The sequence below is a fragment of the Octodon degus genome, unplaced genomic scaffold (assembly GCF_000260255.1).
Source record: "Octodon degus isolate 3935 unplaced genomic scaffold, OctDeg1.0 scaffold00130, whole genome shotgun sequence".
NCBI classification, from domain to species: Eukaryota; Metazoa; Chordata; class Mammalia; order Rodentia; family Octodontidae; genus Octodon; species Octodon degus.
In genome coordinates, this window is record NW_004524706.1 from 1,368,657 (window position 1) to 1,387,024 (window position 18,368).

Genomic DNA, 18,368 nt, shown 5'->3' on the forward strand with positions numbered 1-18,368 from the left:
AGGTACAACCAAGCTTCCCACTGGTAGAGACCAAACCCCACCCCAACCTTCAATCCTACTCCAAACACCAGAGCTTAAGACCCTCAGCACCAAGCAGGCTCCTACCCTGTGGAGTGACTGTACATTTTTCAGTAAATCTTTGACCTTGCCGCTCCTTTTGAGTGTCCTGCTCAATCTTTTGTTAAGGATGTCCAGAACCTGGACAAGACCCCTGATTTGGAGATCGTAACAGGAAGCTCATTATCACTCCTGCACTCCTGAGCAGAGAAAAAAATATTGTCCTTAACACAGGACTTCATGGCAAAAGCCACTACACAGAGCAGATCTTCAGCAGGGTTACAGCTAGTTTGTGGAGATGCTATCAGCAAAGAGCAAGGTATGAAGGCCTACAACTCACTCTTTTCCCCGCCCTCTCCAGTTTCCTGTTGATGCTCCTGTTGATCTAGCCCAATTGGGAGGCAGAGGAAAAGGGGGGAATGCTGATGTGTCTCCTTAGGTTAGTCACCCCAGGAATGAAGTAGGAAGATGGCAAGGGAGAGCACTTGGAGAGATAGGTAGAAGAGATCCAGCATAGTGGGACTTCATAAATGCATATTAAACAGAAGTCTTAACCAAGGAGCTTCACACCCCGCAAAAATGAATTGTCACTCTTTTGAAAACGCTGACATGCAGTGAACTCTAGGAATATAACCCATATTGCTAGGCTAGGAACTATTATAGAAACCAATTACTGTATTTCACTAGATCCCATTTAAAATAGTTTATTACAGAGTGAGTCATTTAAGTTTTCTAAGGAGTCACAAATGGCACTGTAGACTCCCCCCCCCCCAGTCCAAATTCAATTCTATCTCAATGACAAAGCTTAGAGGCTATTTACATAAGGGAAGTAGAAATAGGGAGAATTTACCTGAATACTTCAGACCCAAAGGATCTTTACTGTAAAAGAAATGAGGGGAGTATGCTGGAGCCTCAAGAGCAGGAGGAGGGGAATGATCCAGATTGGAACTGGAAGTCTGGCCAGTGCTGTACCCCAGAGATTGGAAAGGAATGCTCCAACCTCTGTAGTGCAGCAAGAGAAGCCCTGGGGACAGCTCCCATCTCCCTTCTCAGGCCCAAGGACCCTGGAAGTTGTTTGTTCATTTCCAAGGCTTAACCTTGGTCCCAGCTACCCCTATATTTTTACTCTGCTGTGCCCCTGCCTTTCCAGGCATCCATTTGAGCTGAGAGTCTCCTGGGATGCCGTCAAAGAAGGAGAGGTTTATACAGAATGATCCTCATCAGATTCTGCCATTGAGATGGTTCCTTGCTTCTCTTAAAGCCCTCCACCAAGCTGGGCATGGTGGGTCGTGCCTGTAACCCTAGCATCCTGTGAGGCTGAGGCAGAAGGATCACAAGTTTGAATCCCAGCCTGGACAATTTAGTGACTGAGGAAAACCTCCTCAAAATAAAAATAAGTAAAGGGCTAGGGATATAATTCAGGACAAGCACCCTGGATTTGAGTCAAGATAGAAAAAATAAGACAGGTAGGAAAGAGACAAGGGAAGTCACAATTTTAAAATTATACTTTTGGAAGACTGACACTTCAGGACACAAAACTCCTCAAGGTCATCCATATCTGTGCTTTCTAGGCTTGTTTAGAGCCTCTTAGGTTTGTTTGTTTTCTTCCAAGCCCATCACACCTCAAATCTCTTAAGACACTACAAATTTATGTATTAGCTTAGTTGGTAAGCTAAAGGGCAGAAATCTGACCTTAACATAGAGAAACAGATTCAAAGCATTCAAAGAATGTTCTTAAGCAAAGCATCTTAGAACATCCATCTTTAAAAATATGGTAAGTTGGGGCCAGCGAGATAGCTCAGTGGACTAAGTGCCTGCTTAGGCAAGTGCAGGGACTAGGGTTTGATGTCCAGTGCCACATGCTGCACCAGCCTCGCCCCCAGGTGGTGCATGCCTGTAATCCCAGTGCTGGGGAGGCTGAAAACAGGAGGATCACTATGAGTCCTAACCTCACAGTGATGCCCTATACCAAATACATATTTTTGTTTAAATTGAAAAAATAAGTTGCACTGGGTTGGGGTTGTTCTCTATGCAATGCACTAACTTTCAAATAGCTGTCAAATGAGCCATGATCTTTTTTCCATAGTTGGGCCATCCCTTTTCTCCTATAAACCCATCCTAAATTTTCTAAAGATTCACAAATCCCACAGATTTCTACTCTTCAAATCACATAAACATTCCCAGCTCTGGATGACAGGCAGCCCTTCTTTTGAGGGTCTTCAATCTCTCTTTGAGTGCATACTGTAAATTCTGTCTAATAAACCTCTATTCCTCTCGATGAGGCTTCTTGAAAATTCTTTTATTGTTATGACTGTCTTGGCCCACAGGTGAAGTGAGCATAGGTTTCCTCTCTCCACTTTAGGGACCTGGCTTGGGCTCCATCTGGTGAAAAGTTCAATTCCCAGTACTGTACACAAACAAACAAGGAATATGAAATAAGGGGAATGACTACTAGTCTAGGCAATGTTACGGATGAATCTCCAAAACATGCTGGGAGATGCCAGTTAATACTGTGAGTATGTTCTGCGAAATGTTCTTTAGTGAGAGAAAGCAGACTAGTGGCCACAAGCCCAGCTGGGAAAGAGTACAAGGGGGGTGCGGCAGTTCCATACTTTCAGTGGGATCTTAGCGACATAGGAGGTGCTCACGTGTCAATGCTCCGAATAACTGCACGCTTACAATGGGCAATTTTATTTTATGTGAATTAAATTTTAACGGAGTAATTAAAAACAAATCAAAATGAACTTTTGATGGCTTTAATAATCTGAGAAAGAAACCTTATTGGCAATTCACAAGGTCTTAACCAAGCCAGTTGTACCTGGCATGGTGGCACATACCTATTACCCCTGCACTCTGGGAGGTGGAGGCAGGAGGATCATGCATTGCAAGCCAGTCTGAGCTACTTAGTAACTTAGTGAGACACTGTCTCAAAGAAAGAAAGAAAGAAAGAAGAAAGAAAGAAAGAAAGAAAGAAAGAAAGAAAGAAAGAAAGAAAGAAAGAAGAAAATCTAAAAAACAATAGCAAGAGGCTCAGGATGCAGCTCGGTGTGAAGGTGTTGGGTTGAATCCCAGCACTAAAAAGAAAAGCAAGTTGCCTTCACCTCTCTTCTCCCCCTCTTCTTATTCTTCTTCTCCTCCTCTTCTCATTCTTTATGGTCCAGCTAAATGGATTCTGCTGCCCGCTGCTGCCTCAGGGCCTTTGTGCTTGACATTCTCTCTGCCTGCTATGCTGGATGTTCTCTGAGATCACCAGCTGGCCTATCCTCTCCCTTTCTCTTGATCAAAAGCTCACCTCTTGGAGTCTTCTTGGTCTGACTCCTGGCTGCCTTTCCATCCTGAGTGTGTGCATACACATGTGCGTACGTGCACACGTGCATACACACACACACACACACACACACATACACACACACTTTCTTGCGAACTGGAAGAGCTATTTCTCTCCCTTTGGACTTGCTACCCTAGATTGCCTTTTTCATTGCATCACCTGGCTGCTCGAAAAGGTAAGGTAACTTGTTCAGAGTTACACAGCTATCAATTAGCAAAGGCAGGATTCAAACTCAAGCCATCTCACTCAGAGCCTGTGTCCCCAGTCACAGCATGGCAACTGCTACATACACACAAGCACTCAGGAAGGCAGTAGAACAGCCTAGGCTGAATTGCAATGTGTTTCTGTCACCTCCACTCCTCTCCTCCCTCCAGGATCTTCTTTAATTTTGCTCCTCTTAGAATCATAATTAAAGGAGAGAAACAGAAAGACTGAGTCTCCCCTTCAAACCTTTCTGTCCACATTAACTTCACTGTAGGGGGCCTGGGGAATTCCAAGTTGGCCCAGTAAATTGCTATTGCAGTATAACATAAAATGTATTTAAGCAATTACTCTCATTTTTTTTTTCTTTTTGGTAAATTGACTTCTGTTAAATGGGGCTTCATTAATGGAATCTGGCTTGGGGAAGAATTAAAAAAAATCACTGCCTTTAATGGACGTAGTTGATTATGGGAAAAGTGGCTTTGAGTCCTTTCACAGAGAGCTCTAAGCCTTTAGTTTGGTAATAGGAGAGCTCAGAGTAGGCTTTGTGGAAGGCATTTCTTCTTAGAAGCTTCTGGTGCAGTCAGGATGTTGGGGTGCTGGGAGACACCCCACCTGCACTAGATAACAATGTCTCCCAAGACATAGCTGCCTAATTGTAAACTAAGAAGAAGGAGATTGTGGGTGAAATCCTAGCATACCTGAACACTGACAGCCATAAGGGAACCTTCACTGATTCACTCACAGGCGTGTAGTTTCTGGAGGCTCTTATAGGGCTTGCAGTAGGGCCACTTCCTCCATGCCTCCAGGATCTGGGGAGCCGCTGCAAACCCTGTGATCTCTAGGAGCCAGAGGATGCCCCTTCCAGCCCCTGTGCTGCTGTCCTCCTTCTTGGTAATTAGAATCTGGCTTCTGAACACCCAGAATACCTCGGGGAAGCAACATCTCCTATTCTTGGCATTGCCCAGTTCTGAGGGAGGGTTGAAGATTTTCTTCATCTTAGGACGGGGCATAAGCTTTCTGTCTACTCTCATGGCTGGCCTGGAATAATGGGGAATATGGGAGGCTCTTACAGCCCTGTCCACACTCTCAAACCCTCTTACATGCCCACCTGCTACAGGGGATGAGAGGATACCATGACATTGCCAGGAAAAGCCTGAAATTGTCATGGTCAGTGCTGAGGAAAGGACACCAAGGCACTTAGTAGGGGCTGACTCCTGTCCTACTGCCACCTGATCTCCCTCTTGTCCCTGAAGCTAGGGACTTATTGGCTCAGCCTTGCCACTTAGTAACATCACAGGTGCTTTTCATAATCATGTTTCTGCTATGGTTTGTATCTAGTTGTCCTCCAAAGCCTCAGGTAGTCATGGGGTGGACTTCTAGAGGTCGTGATGAATCTCCGATCCAATGCTGAGATTGTGGCTGTGAGTGTTATACCCACCCTGGGGCAGATAGCCTGGATGCAGTATAAGGAAGGGAGAGAGGCTTGCTCTCAGTCTCTACCTGTGCTTCTCTGCCACTGTTGGCTCTTGCTGTTTTGATGTTTTCCTCTGCCGTGAACTGCTGCCCTCTACCATGTGTCTCTCTGCCTTGGAGCCAGCCAACTATGGACTGAAACCTCTGCAAACTATGAGCTAAATAAACCTTTCCTTCCTTACTTTTGGGGGTTGGGTATTTTGTCCCAGCAATAAGAGAAGAGTAACTGAGACAGTTTCCATAAGCCAAATCCATGACGCTTTTGCAAGACAATCCCCTGATGCTACACATTTTCCGAAAACTAGGTGAATGCTAGCAGTGAACATACTGCCCTTTGAGAAATGGACCGCTAGAGTCTCTCCGCTCTGGAGCTGTCTTTACAAAGAGACCCCTTGGTTCTCTGGGGCTTTTTCAAGGCAGCACCTACCCACACTTTGGTGCCAACATCTCTGAAGGCCTGAGCCACTCTGTACTGCTTTCACGTCTGGTTACCTGATCTGTCCTTCAGGTTGGTCACTGTGCACTGAACAAGCCAAAACTCCCCATTACCAGTCATCCTGCTCCCATCCCCCATCCGGACATTGCCCTCTCTTCACTCCCCTCATCCAGCTGTAACCAACTTATGACCTCATCACTTCTCATCTGGCCTGAGGAGACAGCCTTCTGACCTGCCCTCTATCTCCTAACTATCTTTCTCATACTGGGACATCTGGACCAAATCTCTGTCTTGCAGGTAATCCATCTGTGAAGGGCAAACCCATGGGCTCCAGAATAAAGTCAAAACTTTCAAACATCCTCCTGCCCCAATGACACTCACTTTGAGCTCCAGCCACATACAAGATTCATACATCCCGGGACACAGCGAGTACATCATGCCCCATGCCTTCGCACATTCTCTTCCCTCACCTGGAATGGCCTTTCATGGTGCCCCACCTGGCAAAATATCACTGCACCTATAAATCTAGCCAACTGTTCTCTCCCCTCCACCTTCCCATCGTACTATCCCTCAGCAGCACGATCACATTTCTGTCATTATCCTGGACATTTGACACTGAAATCTTCTGGCAGTAAGAGGCAAGTTGTCCACAAGCTGCGATAGCCACTTTTTAAAAAAATCTCAGTATCTCCAGCAACACTGCACTGTGTCTGGCACTCGGGACACGTCGGGACACAGAACAAGGGCTGGCCACCCGTAGCCTGCTGCTTATACTGTGGGTCAGGTTTCACAGGGTTAAAACCACAGCCACGCATGCATTATGTGGCATCTGTGGCTGTTTGCACATTGCATGGCAGAGTTGAATAGTTGTGCCAAAGATGACAGCTCATGAAGCCAAACATATTTTCAGGCCCTTTACAGAAAATAGTTGCTGACTTCCCTTCATAGAAGCCTCACAGACGATGTAGTGGCTAAATTACAAGTTAATTTCTCAGAAGGGAATCATAAAAGGACACATACAAGCTTAAGCATCTCATTATAACATAAAATATTTCAGCCCCCATCTAATTTCCAGACAGTTGAACGCGGGACCAAGGTTTTCCCTTTGACCATGGTCTTGCTATTCACACTGTCTGTCTTCTACAAATGACAACCAGGATGCCATTCACCATTTCTAATTTTGCTAGAGGCCACGTGGGGAGCAAATATTTATCGAGTGCCTACTGTGTGCCAGGTATTAGGGGTGTGTGCTCACTCCTCAGTGTCCCCATGGAACTTATCCTGGGGGGAGCAGGTGGCTCTTTCAGGGACACCTAATAGTTAGAAAGCAATTCTTTTCAGAGATTCTCCTTCATGGAGTCATTCCAAAGCACTCAATTGAGTTTCCATAGCTGCAACTGTATTTCCTTTCACACTCATATTTCATCAGTTTATGTGATGTTTAATTTAAATCACATAATTACAATAACAAGTACGAGTGGCAGGGAGAGAGCTGGCAACAAACCCAACGGGTTCTCAGAAAGTGTGAGGCTCAGCTGGAGGGAGCAGAAGTGCACAGCACCTGCAGTGGATGTCCCGCGACCCTGGGAGCACTGGTTCATTCCAGGGGCCACCGTGGTGGGGATGCCTCAAGAGACCTTTCATTGCACATTGTTTGTGAATGAATGAATGAATGAATGAATGATTTCATTACACATTCTTTATGAATGAATAAATGATTTCATTACACACTCTTGGTGAATGAATTAATGAATAAGTGAATGAGTGAATGAATGAATGAATGCACAGATAACAAATGAACAAAGGGCAGTTCTAGCTTCCAGGGATGGGCTTCTTTTCTCTTTACCTCTCTTCTGCAATCTTGAGAGTGATAATCAGATAATCTTCAGATCTGAGATTTGAGAATGACTTCAGTGTGTTACAGGCCTAATGTCTAGCTAATATCTAAATCCCAACAATCATTGTATATTTGCAATGTGTCTCATCATCAGGAATCCCCCTCCTCGCCCAACGGCCCAATTCCCTCTGTCCACCTGCATCTACTTAAACCCTTTCCCCGACTATCTCCTCTCTTCCTCCCTGTGCAGGAACCACTGCCTGCAGGGAATCTGCACTTCCCTGCATTTCTGGTTTGCTTCTCCAGTGCACCCCTGAGCTCCTTGCACATGGTCTCCCTCTGTGTTGGTCTCACCAGGCCTTACTCAGAGCTCAAAGGCCCTGCACACAGCAGCTGTAGTTTTAAATTTTACTTATCGTTATTAGCCCATGTTTGCAGCGCATAAGTCTCCATTCCTTGTGTGGAGCCAGGACACGCACATATCACATCTTATTTCCTTTTCATCCCTTTCTCTCTCCTTCTCTTGTTCCCCTTCTACTTCTTAGGATCTGTCTTTTGTTTTGTTGCCATCTTTCTTGTTCCTCATTTCCTCCTTGGTAGCTTGTAGAGTGTTTGACACAAGGCAAGGACTCAATAAAACGGGAGAAGAAATGATTGACCGGGTGATGCGTGCGTGAGAGCCAGCTGGGGAAAGCAGCGGAGCAGAGGGAGACAGGGAGCGAAGGAACCAGTGACAGTAGGGGGAGTCAGAGAGGCCACTCTGCCTGCGCCTTCTTTCCCCGGGCACCGCCCACGCTTGTCCGGAAGAGCCGCTTCCCCACGGACTCAGTCCCTGAGCCTGGCGCCATGCTTCCTATTCACTTAGCAGCTGCTGGATTCTTCCTGGGGACTCCAAAGACCTCCCCCAAGTGCAGCAACAGTGGGCTCTGGTAATCAATGTGGGCAAATGTTCCTTTTTCCCAGAAGCAATCCAATAAACTCCACAAATTATCAGAGCGCTTTTCCTGCTCAGCTAATTGAGAGCTCCGGGGAACCCACACAAACCACATCAGGTAACTTTTTCCTCCAGAAGCGTGGCTCTGTCTGGACCTCAAAGCGCTGAGGAACAGGACCCTTGACTGTGACTGCGTGAGGGAGGACAGCTTTGTCACTGCCGTCCTGGGTCTACTATGCTGAGCTGACACGATGAGAAGATCCTGAGGGCTGCTTGTTTACTTTCTACGCTCGGATGGTGGGGCTGATGCTAGAGGCCCCTGCCGGTGCGACCGGATGCACAGGTGATGCTGAAGTGACAGGACGAGGCTGGACCCTGCCTAACTCTCTCATTTGGTATCTCCAAATCAGGCATTTCTATCTTATCTGAGCATTAGACCTCTCTGAAGACTAGTTTTCCTCCCTCCACCCGCTTTTCCCCAAAAGGGGCAATGAAATGTATCACATGACCCTTGGACCACAGCTCATTGTATCAGGGCAGTCATGTGACCCACGCTGGGCCAATAAGAGAGTTCTATCAGGAATCCAGCTCCCTGAGGTCCTGGTTTTAGGTCATTTGGCAGAGAAAGGGGCTGAACACCCAGTCTGAAAATCAGGCCTTGCACCTGGCTTTCTCAGGAGGATTTGGGGGAAGAGGTGCCTCAGCATCACTCCCTCATTCCTGTTGCTGCCTCTTTATCTAGGCCCATCACATTGCCATGAGGTCCTGCACCTGTATCCTCTACATCCACTCTGCTTCAGTCAGACAGGGACAGACTCTCAAAGTCTAACCAGCTGTGGGGCCTTGAGTCAGCTGTGCCCTGTCCCCAGCCCAACTTTCTGTGCAGAGAGGAGTAATCTCTAGGCCCCAGGATGTTCAAGTATCCCCAGTGAGGGGTGGCCAGTGCAGACTGCAGGCCACTGGAGCCTGGTGACCACAGTAATCTTATACCCTGCCTGGTCTTCCCACCTTCCAAGGCTCAGGTCTCTGTCCAGGTGGAGATGCCACCTGGCTGGTTCATCACCTGTCTTATTTCCCTATGTGAAGGTGACAAGGTTGAAAAGCTTAAGAGTTAAGGGCTATGTCTCAGAATTAGACAGTTCTGCATTTGAATGCAGGGTCCATTCTTTACTAGACATAGGAATGTAGACAGGTGATATAACTTCTCTGGGCCATAGTTGCCCCATCCGTGCAAAGGATTCCTCTAAACAGCTGTGCCCTGGATATGTCAAGGATGGTACCAGACATGTGTAGGTGCCTCACAGATCTGAACTATCCTCCTCCATTGTTTAACTGTGAGAAGAGGATTGTGTCAATGCCTTATATCCTACCTCAGACGACACAGGGACAAAGCAGCCCCCAGAGCAGCCAATGAAGATTTTCCAAGAGCATCCAGAAAATCTGCATTAATTCTGGTGACAGTACAGGGCCAGGGTAGACACTCAGAGTAGCCAATACATAGACCACTGCCTCTACCAGCTCCTGTATCCCCAGCCTTGCCTACTGTCCTCCTGTCATTGGCAGGCACGACTTAGTGGTGGAACCTGCCCTCCCTGGGAGGGTGGTGGTGCTTGCCTTGCAGAGATCTCCAGAGATTACAGCAGGATGACACTTCTCTTGCGGAAGAAGTGTTTGCAGATGGCTTATCGAGGTGCCGCCTGCATTGGTGTTTGCCTGCCACTTGACTGCCATCCTGGGTCTGAGCACCATCTAGGCCCTGATCTTCTCCAGAAGGCAGCCCCAAAACCCTTCAGACTGACAGAGATTCCCCACTTACTGCTGATTAGTGGGCTAAGCGCCTCATGCACATAATGTTCAGTATGGTTGTCTGGACTCATGTACAAAGTGAGGCTCTGATCCTGTCCCCACCATTCACTGACCAGGAGGCCTTGTTGAGCTGGTGTGACACTCTATAGCCACAGCCAAGTGGTGCTGTCATGAAGCTGATGGGTGGTGCAGCGGGGCTCAGAGAGCTTCCATTCAGGTGTCAAGACACAGTGGCTGAATCTCTTGGTCATGTCATGTTTCTAGGCAGCAAGACAGTCTCTTAGGAAAAGAAACTAACATTTACAGTAGAAGTAGTTTGGGAAGGAGACTCAATGCCCAAGCCCTGGAAGGAATCTGCTTGGCAAGATTCCAAACTTATCTGCGTGCCTTCAAATGAGTAAGATGGATTTACTTTTGACTTCAGCTTTTCTGTTTCAAGGTGCCTGGTGCAGAGCAAGTGCCCCGAATACACAGTAGCACTACAAGGGCCTATGTAGTGCATATGTTATCTAGATAGGAAGCCAGAGGTTCAGTCATCAGAATGATGATGCTAAAACAGGCCAAAAAAAGGAAGAGGATAAGAAAGACCCAAAAATTGGGGAGAGAAGAGTTCCTGTCTTCTCCATCACACTCGGGGTAAAGTCTTGTACTTTTAAGTGGCAGAAATCCAAATCAAATGAGCTTAGAATATAGAACAAATTATTGGCTACTGTCACCAAATTACAGGAGAGTCAAGCTGTGGTTGTCTGGTTGTCCTGAGGGATGCCTGGACAAAGAACTCAAGTACTTCAAGTCCCTCTCTTTCCCACCTCTGTCTCCTGGTCTCATTCTATTGCAAATGGTGGTTCTTTGGGGCTGGAACTATGTTCACCCACAGCAGCCCTGATTCACCTCCTCACTTTTATCAACAGAGAGAACATAAAGATCTTTGACCTTGGTTCTAATTTTTAAGAAGCCCATGGTGAGGAGTCTCTGATAAGGTCAACTAAGGAATGTGCCTATGCATAGGGTCAAAGCAATGGCCCCATTGATGATATCATGATTTGTTTGGGGACAGTTTTGCAAAAGAAAGAATGTGCTGAAAAGAAGGGACAGGTACTAGGAAGATAAAAGATATCTATTTTGGTTAGGAGAAAGGAGATTAGACTGACTAGACCACTCTCCAACTGGTTGGGCTGCTACATAAAACAGTGGGGTTGTCTCCTCAGAGTTGGTCTTACTTTAGACCTGTTCTATATCTTGTAGAGTTAGCCACATTTTCCAGTATCTATCCATGAGGACCCTATTCTTGTGTCTGATCATCTGTTCCATTTCCTGTCTACTTGTCCACTAGACCATTGCTTTGGGTGCTATAGATAGCCTCTAACCTCCTGAGTCAACCCATGGTCTGTGTATCCTGCATGTCAGTCTACCTGCTGGCTCCAGAACTTTGTATGACCAGGAGATAAACTGACTAGATACCTCTGGAATGAAAACCAGCCTGAATAGGAAAAGACTCACTTGAATCCCTTTAAACGCTGAGATGTAGAAAATTTATTTCCCTTCCACTTGTCCATTTCCTGAAGAACTTGGCCTTGATCCTGATTTCTTCTTCCCTTGGACCCCAGCTAAGGGAGTTCCCAGACAACAAACACAGATCAAACATGGACTGAAGAGTCAGAGACCCAGATTTGAAACCTCGTTCTGCCACTCACTTCTGCAGGACCTTGGAAAGGAATCTGCTTTTAGGCTTCCAGAGATGATGTACTTGAAGCAGTGATGGTGAACCTTTCAGAGCGTTTGATAAGAACAAATAGCCAGCTGTGGCATGGGTGCTGTAGGTTCGCCACCACTGATAACATATTATCATCATTTTAGTTGAACTGTCATGCTATCATCTGAGTAGCAGTTTTCAGCATAAGGTTAATGCCAAAGAGCCTGGGTCTGAAAAGTTACAACCTTTTGCTGTCTGCTAGTCTGGCCTTTTATAGCCAGAGCTCCAGAGGAGTTCAGATGTGTTCCTAAGACACAGCTACCCCTCAAACACTGCTTAACCCTGGCCATCAAATAAATGGCCACTGTTATGTTTTGTATCTAGTTGTGCCCCAAAAGCCTCATGCAGTCATGGGGCAGCTTCTGGAGTTTGTGATTGATTATTGTAGGTGTAGATGCTGCATATGCCCTCCTTATAATGTAAGGAGGGGAAAGAGGCTAGCTAGCTAGCTAGCTACCGTAACTGATGCCCCTCCCTTTATTCTTTGCTCTTTGTTGAATCCATGAATGGCTGTACTGTGCCATGTGCCACTCTGCCTTGGAGCCATCTGAGTAAGGACTGAAACCTCCACTAACTGTGAGCTAAATAAACCTTTCCTTCCTTCATTTTGGTGTCAGGTATTTTTCCCAGCAATGGGAGAAGAATAACTGAGACAGTCACACAACCCCAGCAACTCCACAGCTATTTACTGAGATGTGTGTGAATGAATGAGCTGAAAGAATATGCGTGAATTAACTGGTAGGCGAATGAGTGAATTAGTGACTTAATGAGTCAGCAAGGGAGTGAAGAGGACTGTGTAAAATTGAGTAGATCATGCTCTGTGCTCCCCATCTAATCCAATAAACGGTGGTGTAAAGTTTTCATCTTTATTAACACCAACAGGGGTTAAGGAGACTGCAGGAAAAATAGTAGACTACCAGCTGGATGAGAAAGATTCTTTGTTCATTTCCTATGGCTGCTTAACAAATTACTGCAGAGTTACTAGCTTAACATGTATTTATTGTCTTGCATTGCTAGAGGTAAGAAGTTCAAAATGGATTTCACCGAGTCAAGGTCAAGGTGTCAGCAGGGCTGTACCCACTCTGGTGGCTTTCAGGGACAGAGCCTCCTTCTGCTTGCCCTTTTCCAGCTTTCACCAGCTGCCTTCATTTCTTGGCTTGTGGTCTCTTTCTACATCTCAAAGGCAGTGGCAGAGCCCCTTCATATCTGACTCCGATCCTTTGCTTCTGTCATCATATCTTCTGTGACTCTGACACTGTTCCCCTTTCTAGTCGAAGGACCAAGTGATTACATCAGGATCCCCTTGGATAATCCAGGATAACTCTCCATCACAAGGTCCTCCTGGCAATCTTATCTGCCAAGTTCTTTGTGCCCACTGAGGTAACACTGAGGGTTTCGAAGCTTAAGATGTGAATAGCACTGAGAAGCATCATTCAACTGATGAATCTCACTCCACAGAGCAAAAAAGGCAGGAGGAGGCAGGATGGAGGAAGCATCAAAGCTTTCACTGCATGCCGGTGACAGTATTGGGGCTATTATGCTTCTGTGGCCTGAGCGTTGGGATTTTTTCAGTGTAGGTGATTAGAGCAATCCTTTGCCAGAGATATGCCAAGGGCTGAGGCTGCTGGAGTTGGGACAATCCAGCCCTACGTTTCCTGGAGGTGACAGAGCAAGAGCAGAGCATCTTGATGCTGGGGCACGTTGTCATCTAAGAGATTTTAAAAAGAACCTTGTCATTTAAAATAAGAATTGAGTTGGAAAGATTATGCACAAATTTTGTGGATACCCCTCACCCAGCTTTGCCAAGGTGTCTCTCCTAAGGAACATGCATGAAAACTAAGAAATCAACTTTGGCACAGTACTCCTAGTGGTGTGAGGAGCTTTATTGGGCTATTCCCAGTTTTCTACTTTTTGTTTTTGTTCCAGTATCCAACTTAGCATCCCTCATTTGAGTTCAGCCATCACATCTTAGTTTCCTCCAGTTTGTGTAAGGTTCTTGGTCAGTTTTATTTTCTCAAAATCTTGTCACTTATAAAGAGATCAGCTGTTGGACCTTGAATTTGGGTTGTCTTAATGTTTTCACAAATTTGACATGAGTATGAATTTGGGGCAAGGATACTACCAGGCTAAGATGGTCTTTATTTTTATTTTTGGCACTGAGGATCAAACTCAGGACCTTGCGCTTGCCAGGCAGGCACTTATGCCACTAAGTTATCTCTGTGGCCTGAGACACTCTGATTGTGGCATCATAGAAAGGGGGTGTAGAGTAGCTCATTGTTCCTGCTACCCAGGAAGATGGCACAGCTGAGGGGGTACCTGCCAGCTTGCTCTGCTGTAAGGACATCTTTGTCCTTCTGCCGTCCCTAGGTCCAGCCAGGTGGGCCACCTGTTTTACCTTCCATCATTTTAGCCTGGCTAATGATCATGGCTTGATCATTCACCTTGATGATGGCTGTAAAGAGCTAGACTAGTCCAAATTCACCCAGTAATAAAAGGCCAAGTTAAACTTTGAATTTGTCTCTGTCTGGCTCCAAAAGCCAGAAGAAAAACACATTACTTCCACCAAAGAAACAGGTGCTCGTGGCCTCCAAGGGAACTTGTGTAGGCAGTTTTTTTTTTTTTTTTTTTCACATCAGACCACACACTGTGACCCAGTAGTGCACTGTGAGATCAACCTGTGGGATGGATTGTACCACAAAAAACAAAGTAGAGATTAAATTTATAATAGAAAATAAATTTATCACTCGGGTAGTAAGTATAGAGCCTTAAAACTTGCTGCTTCTGTGACTTCTCTAAGTTTAGCTACTTTCATCTTTACACTGGGAGTAAAAGAATCCCCCTGTAGGGTTGCCATGAGGATTACATGAATTGCTATACACCGTGTGCTCATAACAGGCTGGCACATATCATTTGGTAAATGTTACATATGTGTATGTAAATGAGTGAGATGACATAAAGTATTTTTTAATTGTAGCTTGCAATCCATAATTTTTTAAATGTATCATCATATTATCTCTAGTCTAGGAATCAACAAATTCATGACCTCCAGTCTACAGTTTGTTTTGTAAATAAAGTTTTATTGACATAAAATGGTGTGCTCCTTTGTGCATTATGACTGCTTCTGAGCTACAAGAGCGCAGCTGAGTATTTACCACAGAAATGGTGGCCCACAAAACATAAAATACAGATGTTTTGGTCCTTTGTGTCCTACCTGGTCCTCTGTGTCCCTATCTCTGCCTAGAACTCATGTCTCCATGCAGGATATTAGATATCTCTTTCCAAGCTTTGGTGCCTCGGGCTGCCCCACTCCCTGGCAGTCACTGCCCCTGCAGACTGCTCTGGACAATGTGGCTGCAGTGCTTGGGTCTCCAGAGGCTCAGTACCCTTTTGCCTTGGACTAATGCCTACATGGTGGAAGGCCAGAGCTATGGTAGTATGGTCAGTGTCCCTGCAGGAAACAGATGATGCCTCAAATTAAAATGATTTGAGGAGGAGCTTTTAATAAAGAGATGATCTTCAAAGGAAGTGCAGGGTACAGGACAGTCACAATACAGGGAAGTGGCAGAGTACTCAGAGCCAATAGAGGTCGAGCTGTGACCGGCCTAGGATGGAGGGGGCAGGAGGAGAGTGAAGTTTAAGATTGAGAGTCATTGCGAGAGGACAGTTTGAGAGGAACAGAGACTTCTGCAGACCAGAGAGGAGAGTCAGTTCTAGGTGACCCCACAGGGAGGAGCCAGGAGAACAAATACCTCACCCTCACTGTCCTCCGTCCCTGATTTGTTGGGGTCTCCCTGGGTTAGTAGGGACTTTGGTGTGTCACCAAGGAAGAAATCTGGGTAGAGAAGGGTGGAAGGGGAGAGCGCAGCAGCAGCAGCGGGCAGCACTCACCTAGACGGCCAGGCAGACAGCCCTTCTCAGGCTCCCGACGACGACAACGACGACGACGACGACGGCGGCAGCCTCCCCACCGCATCAAGTCTGCAAGTCGGTACTTGCCCTGGAGCCCCTGCACTGGCACAGCACTCACCTCTGCCCTTTTTCCTGGATCTGCCTGTCCCCAGATGGATGCATGGCTCAACTTCCTGGTTCCTACCTTCAGGAGAGGGGCGGAGGGTTACGCAGAGGCACACACAAGTTTGTGAGTGTGTACGTGCACACGTGTGTGTCTATGTATGTGCACACACATGTGTGAGCAGAATCTAAGATGTGTGGACCTCAGCCAGAAGTCCTTCGTCCTGTCCCATCTTTTAACTTCAGGAGCTGTGTCCCCCGCATCTCTAAAGCCCTGCTCAAGTTCAACAAACAAGTGAGCTAACCTCTGACCTCTCAGAAACGTTAAAAGAAATTAGGAAGCTACATGTCCCCAGAGTGATCTGTTCCATTGACGAGCACTGCCAACTCCACTAAGCCAGACTTCTACGGTGTCTGTCTTACAGAGAGCATCCCTTGCCGAGGTTTCCCTGGAAATGATCACTTAGGAGAAACCACAGACTCACAGGAGGAACACGGTTCAGGTAGCGCAGCTATGAGTCAGGCCTGGGAACTCTACTAGGTTTCTATCCCCTACAGGAGCCAAAATTTGAAGTTAATCTTAGAGCCCTGTGAACGGACTTGGCAAAACTTTCCAATGTGATCTCGGGTTAGGCAAGCCCACTCAACAGATGGACCCTCCCCCCGAAACTGTGCGCAGACAGAGTGTAGCGCAGGTTGGAACCGGATCGGCAGCTCGCGAAGCCCACACTCCCACCTGTTAGTAACTGTTGACCTTCAGCTTGTTACTTTTTATGTTACGGAAACTTAATGTTCTCGTCCTATATACATTTGGCACCATTATCAACCAGGAAGTTGTATTAAATTTAATCCCACGTGAGACTGTTGCAGGAGCCAAAGGCAATGTTTTTCTTTTGCCTCCAAATGGAAGACTAGTGAAATATTTACACCTACTTTTACAAAAAGCCAGATGCCAGCTCATTTGTGTGTAGCTCTTCAGAGGTTTGTGCTCCAGCCCTAGAAACAGGGACCCTTCCCTGGAGGGGGGAGACTCCCGACAGGCTAAGAATGATCTCAATTATATGGATGCAAGTATAATTAAAACACCTCAAGTTTCTCCTCCCTCTCTCTCCTCAAATTTCTTCAGAGAAATGAAGGGTTCAGACTCATAGCCCAAGTGCTCCGGTTTTAAATTAGACAACTTTGTCCTGACAGCAACCGAGTCACAGCTGTCATAGCTGATTATTTTTAGAGTTACTACTAAACCCTTTGTGTGGCGTGAGCTGCCACTGTTCAAGGCAAACAGAAAGACTTCACATTTTATCCTGACAGCTCTGAGCCAGCCACCTCCTCCTATTTTTTATTTCCTGCCTGTCTTTGGGAGGGAGGAGGGGGCAACCTGACAGTCTCACAGTGAGGAAGGCAGACCTTTGTTACTACACCCCAGGGATTTAAAGCCCCCAAAGTTGAGCAAAACCCATTGCCTCCAGGAAGCCAGGGAGAACTCCCAATGGCAGCAGCTGCTACAGAGCTTTCTTTGGAGAAATCATCCTCTCTCCTGAGAGGTACAGACAGATCCTGGAGCAGCCATCCAATAAGGGCACCCATAAGCAAATGATTACAAGCGCTGGCCAGGATTGGCCAGCTTGTGGGGATGTCACAATTTCCCTCCTCTGACCCAACAAAGCCTCCACCACTGAAAAGGAGGACCTCGGCCTGTGGCTCTGGCAGACAGAAACGTTCACTGCCAGCAGAGCACCTAGATTGCTCCTGGAGCGTAGAGACAAAAGTCTCTGCTGTCCAAATTACAGTAACCAGAAAAAAAGACAACATGATTTTATGAACATGGGCAAAGAAGTACAGCCTAGGCCCAAGGCGAACGTCTCTTCTTACATCCACTTTTTGTTGAATTACAGAAACAAATGCAAGGAGCAGCAGCCAAATACCTACCTTGGCTTTAAAGAATTCTCTAGAAAGTGTTCTGAAAAATGGAGAGCCATCTCAAAGCACGAAAAGGCTAAGTATGAAGCCCTGGCGAAGCTCGACAAAGCCCGGTACCAGGAAGAAATGATGAATTACGTGGGAAAGAGGAGGAAGAGGAGAAAGCGGGACCCCCAGGCTCCCAGACGTCCTCCGTCATCCTTCCTGCTGTTCTGCCAAGACCACTATGCCCGGCTGAAGAGAGAGAACCCCACCTGGTCTGTGGTGCAGGTGGCGAAGGCCACGGGGAAGATGTGGTCTGCAACTACAGAGGCAGAAAAGCAGCCGTACGAGCAGAGAGCAGCTCATCTGAGAGCCAAGTACTTTGAGGAGCTGGAGGCCTACCGGAAGCAATGCCGAGCCAGGAAGAACCTCCGGAGATTGGCTAGAGGCCAGCGCAGAGGGAGAACCCGGGTCAGACAACGCTGAGGGGTCCAGTTTGGAGAAATAAAGGGCTGCTGAACCGTATTGCCTGGCTCTGGTCTCATGAGTGACATTAGGGAAGCCTTCCTAGCTGTGTTGTAGTGGGTTGCTGGGTGGAGAGGTTTGGGACTGAGGGGTGATCCCGGG

The 18,368-nt window shown here is 46.7% G+C and overlaps 2 protein-coding genes across 2 annotated transcripts in view; one reads left to right on the forward strand and one right to left on the reverse strand.

The window, feature by feature from the left end:
- Positions 1-18,368, reverse strand: part of Csmd2 (CUB and Sushi multiple domains 2) — a 607,037-nt gene that overhangs the window by 306,689 nt on the left and 281,980 nt on the right. The gene's annotated exons all lie outside the window — the stretch shown is intronic.
- On the forward strand, positions 17,559-18,253 carry Hmgb4 (high mobility group box 4). The gene has a single exon (XM_012516856.2). The coding sequence runs from the start codon at positions 17,658-17,660 to the stop codon at positions 18,225-18,227; it is 570 nt and encodes a 189-aa protein (XP_012372310.2). The 5' UTR covers positions 17,559-17,657; the 3' UTR covers positions 18,228-18,253.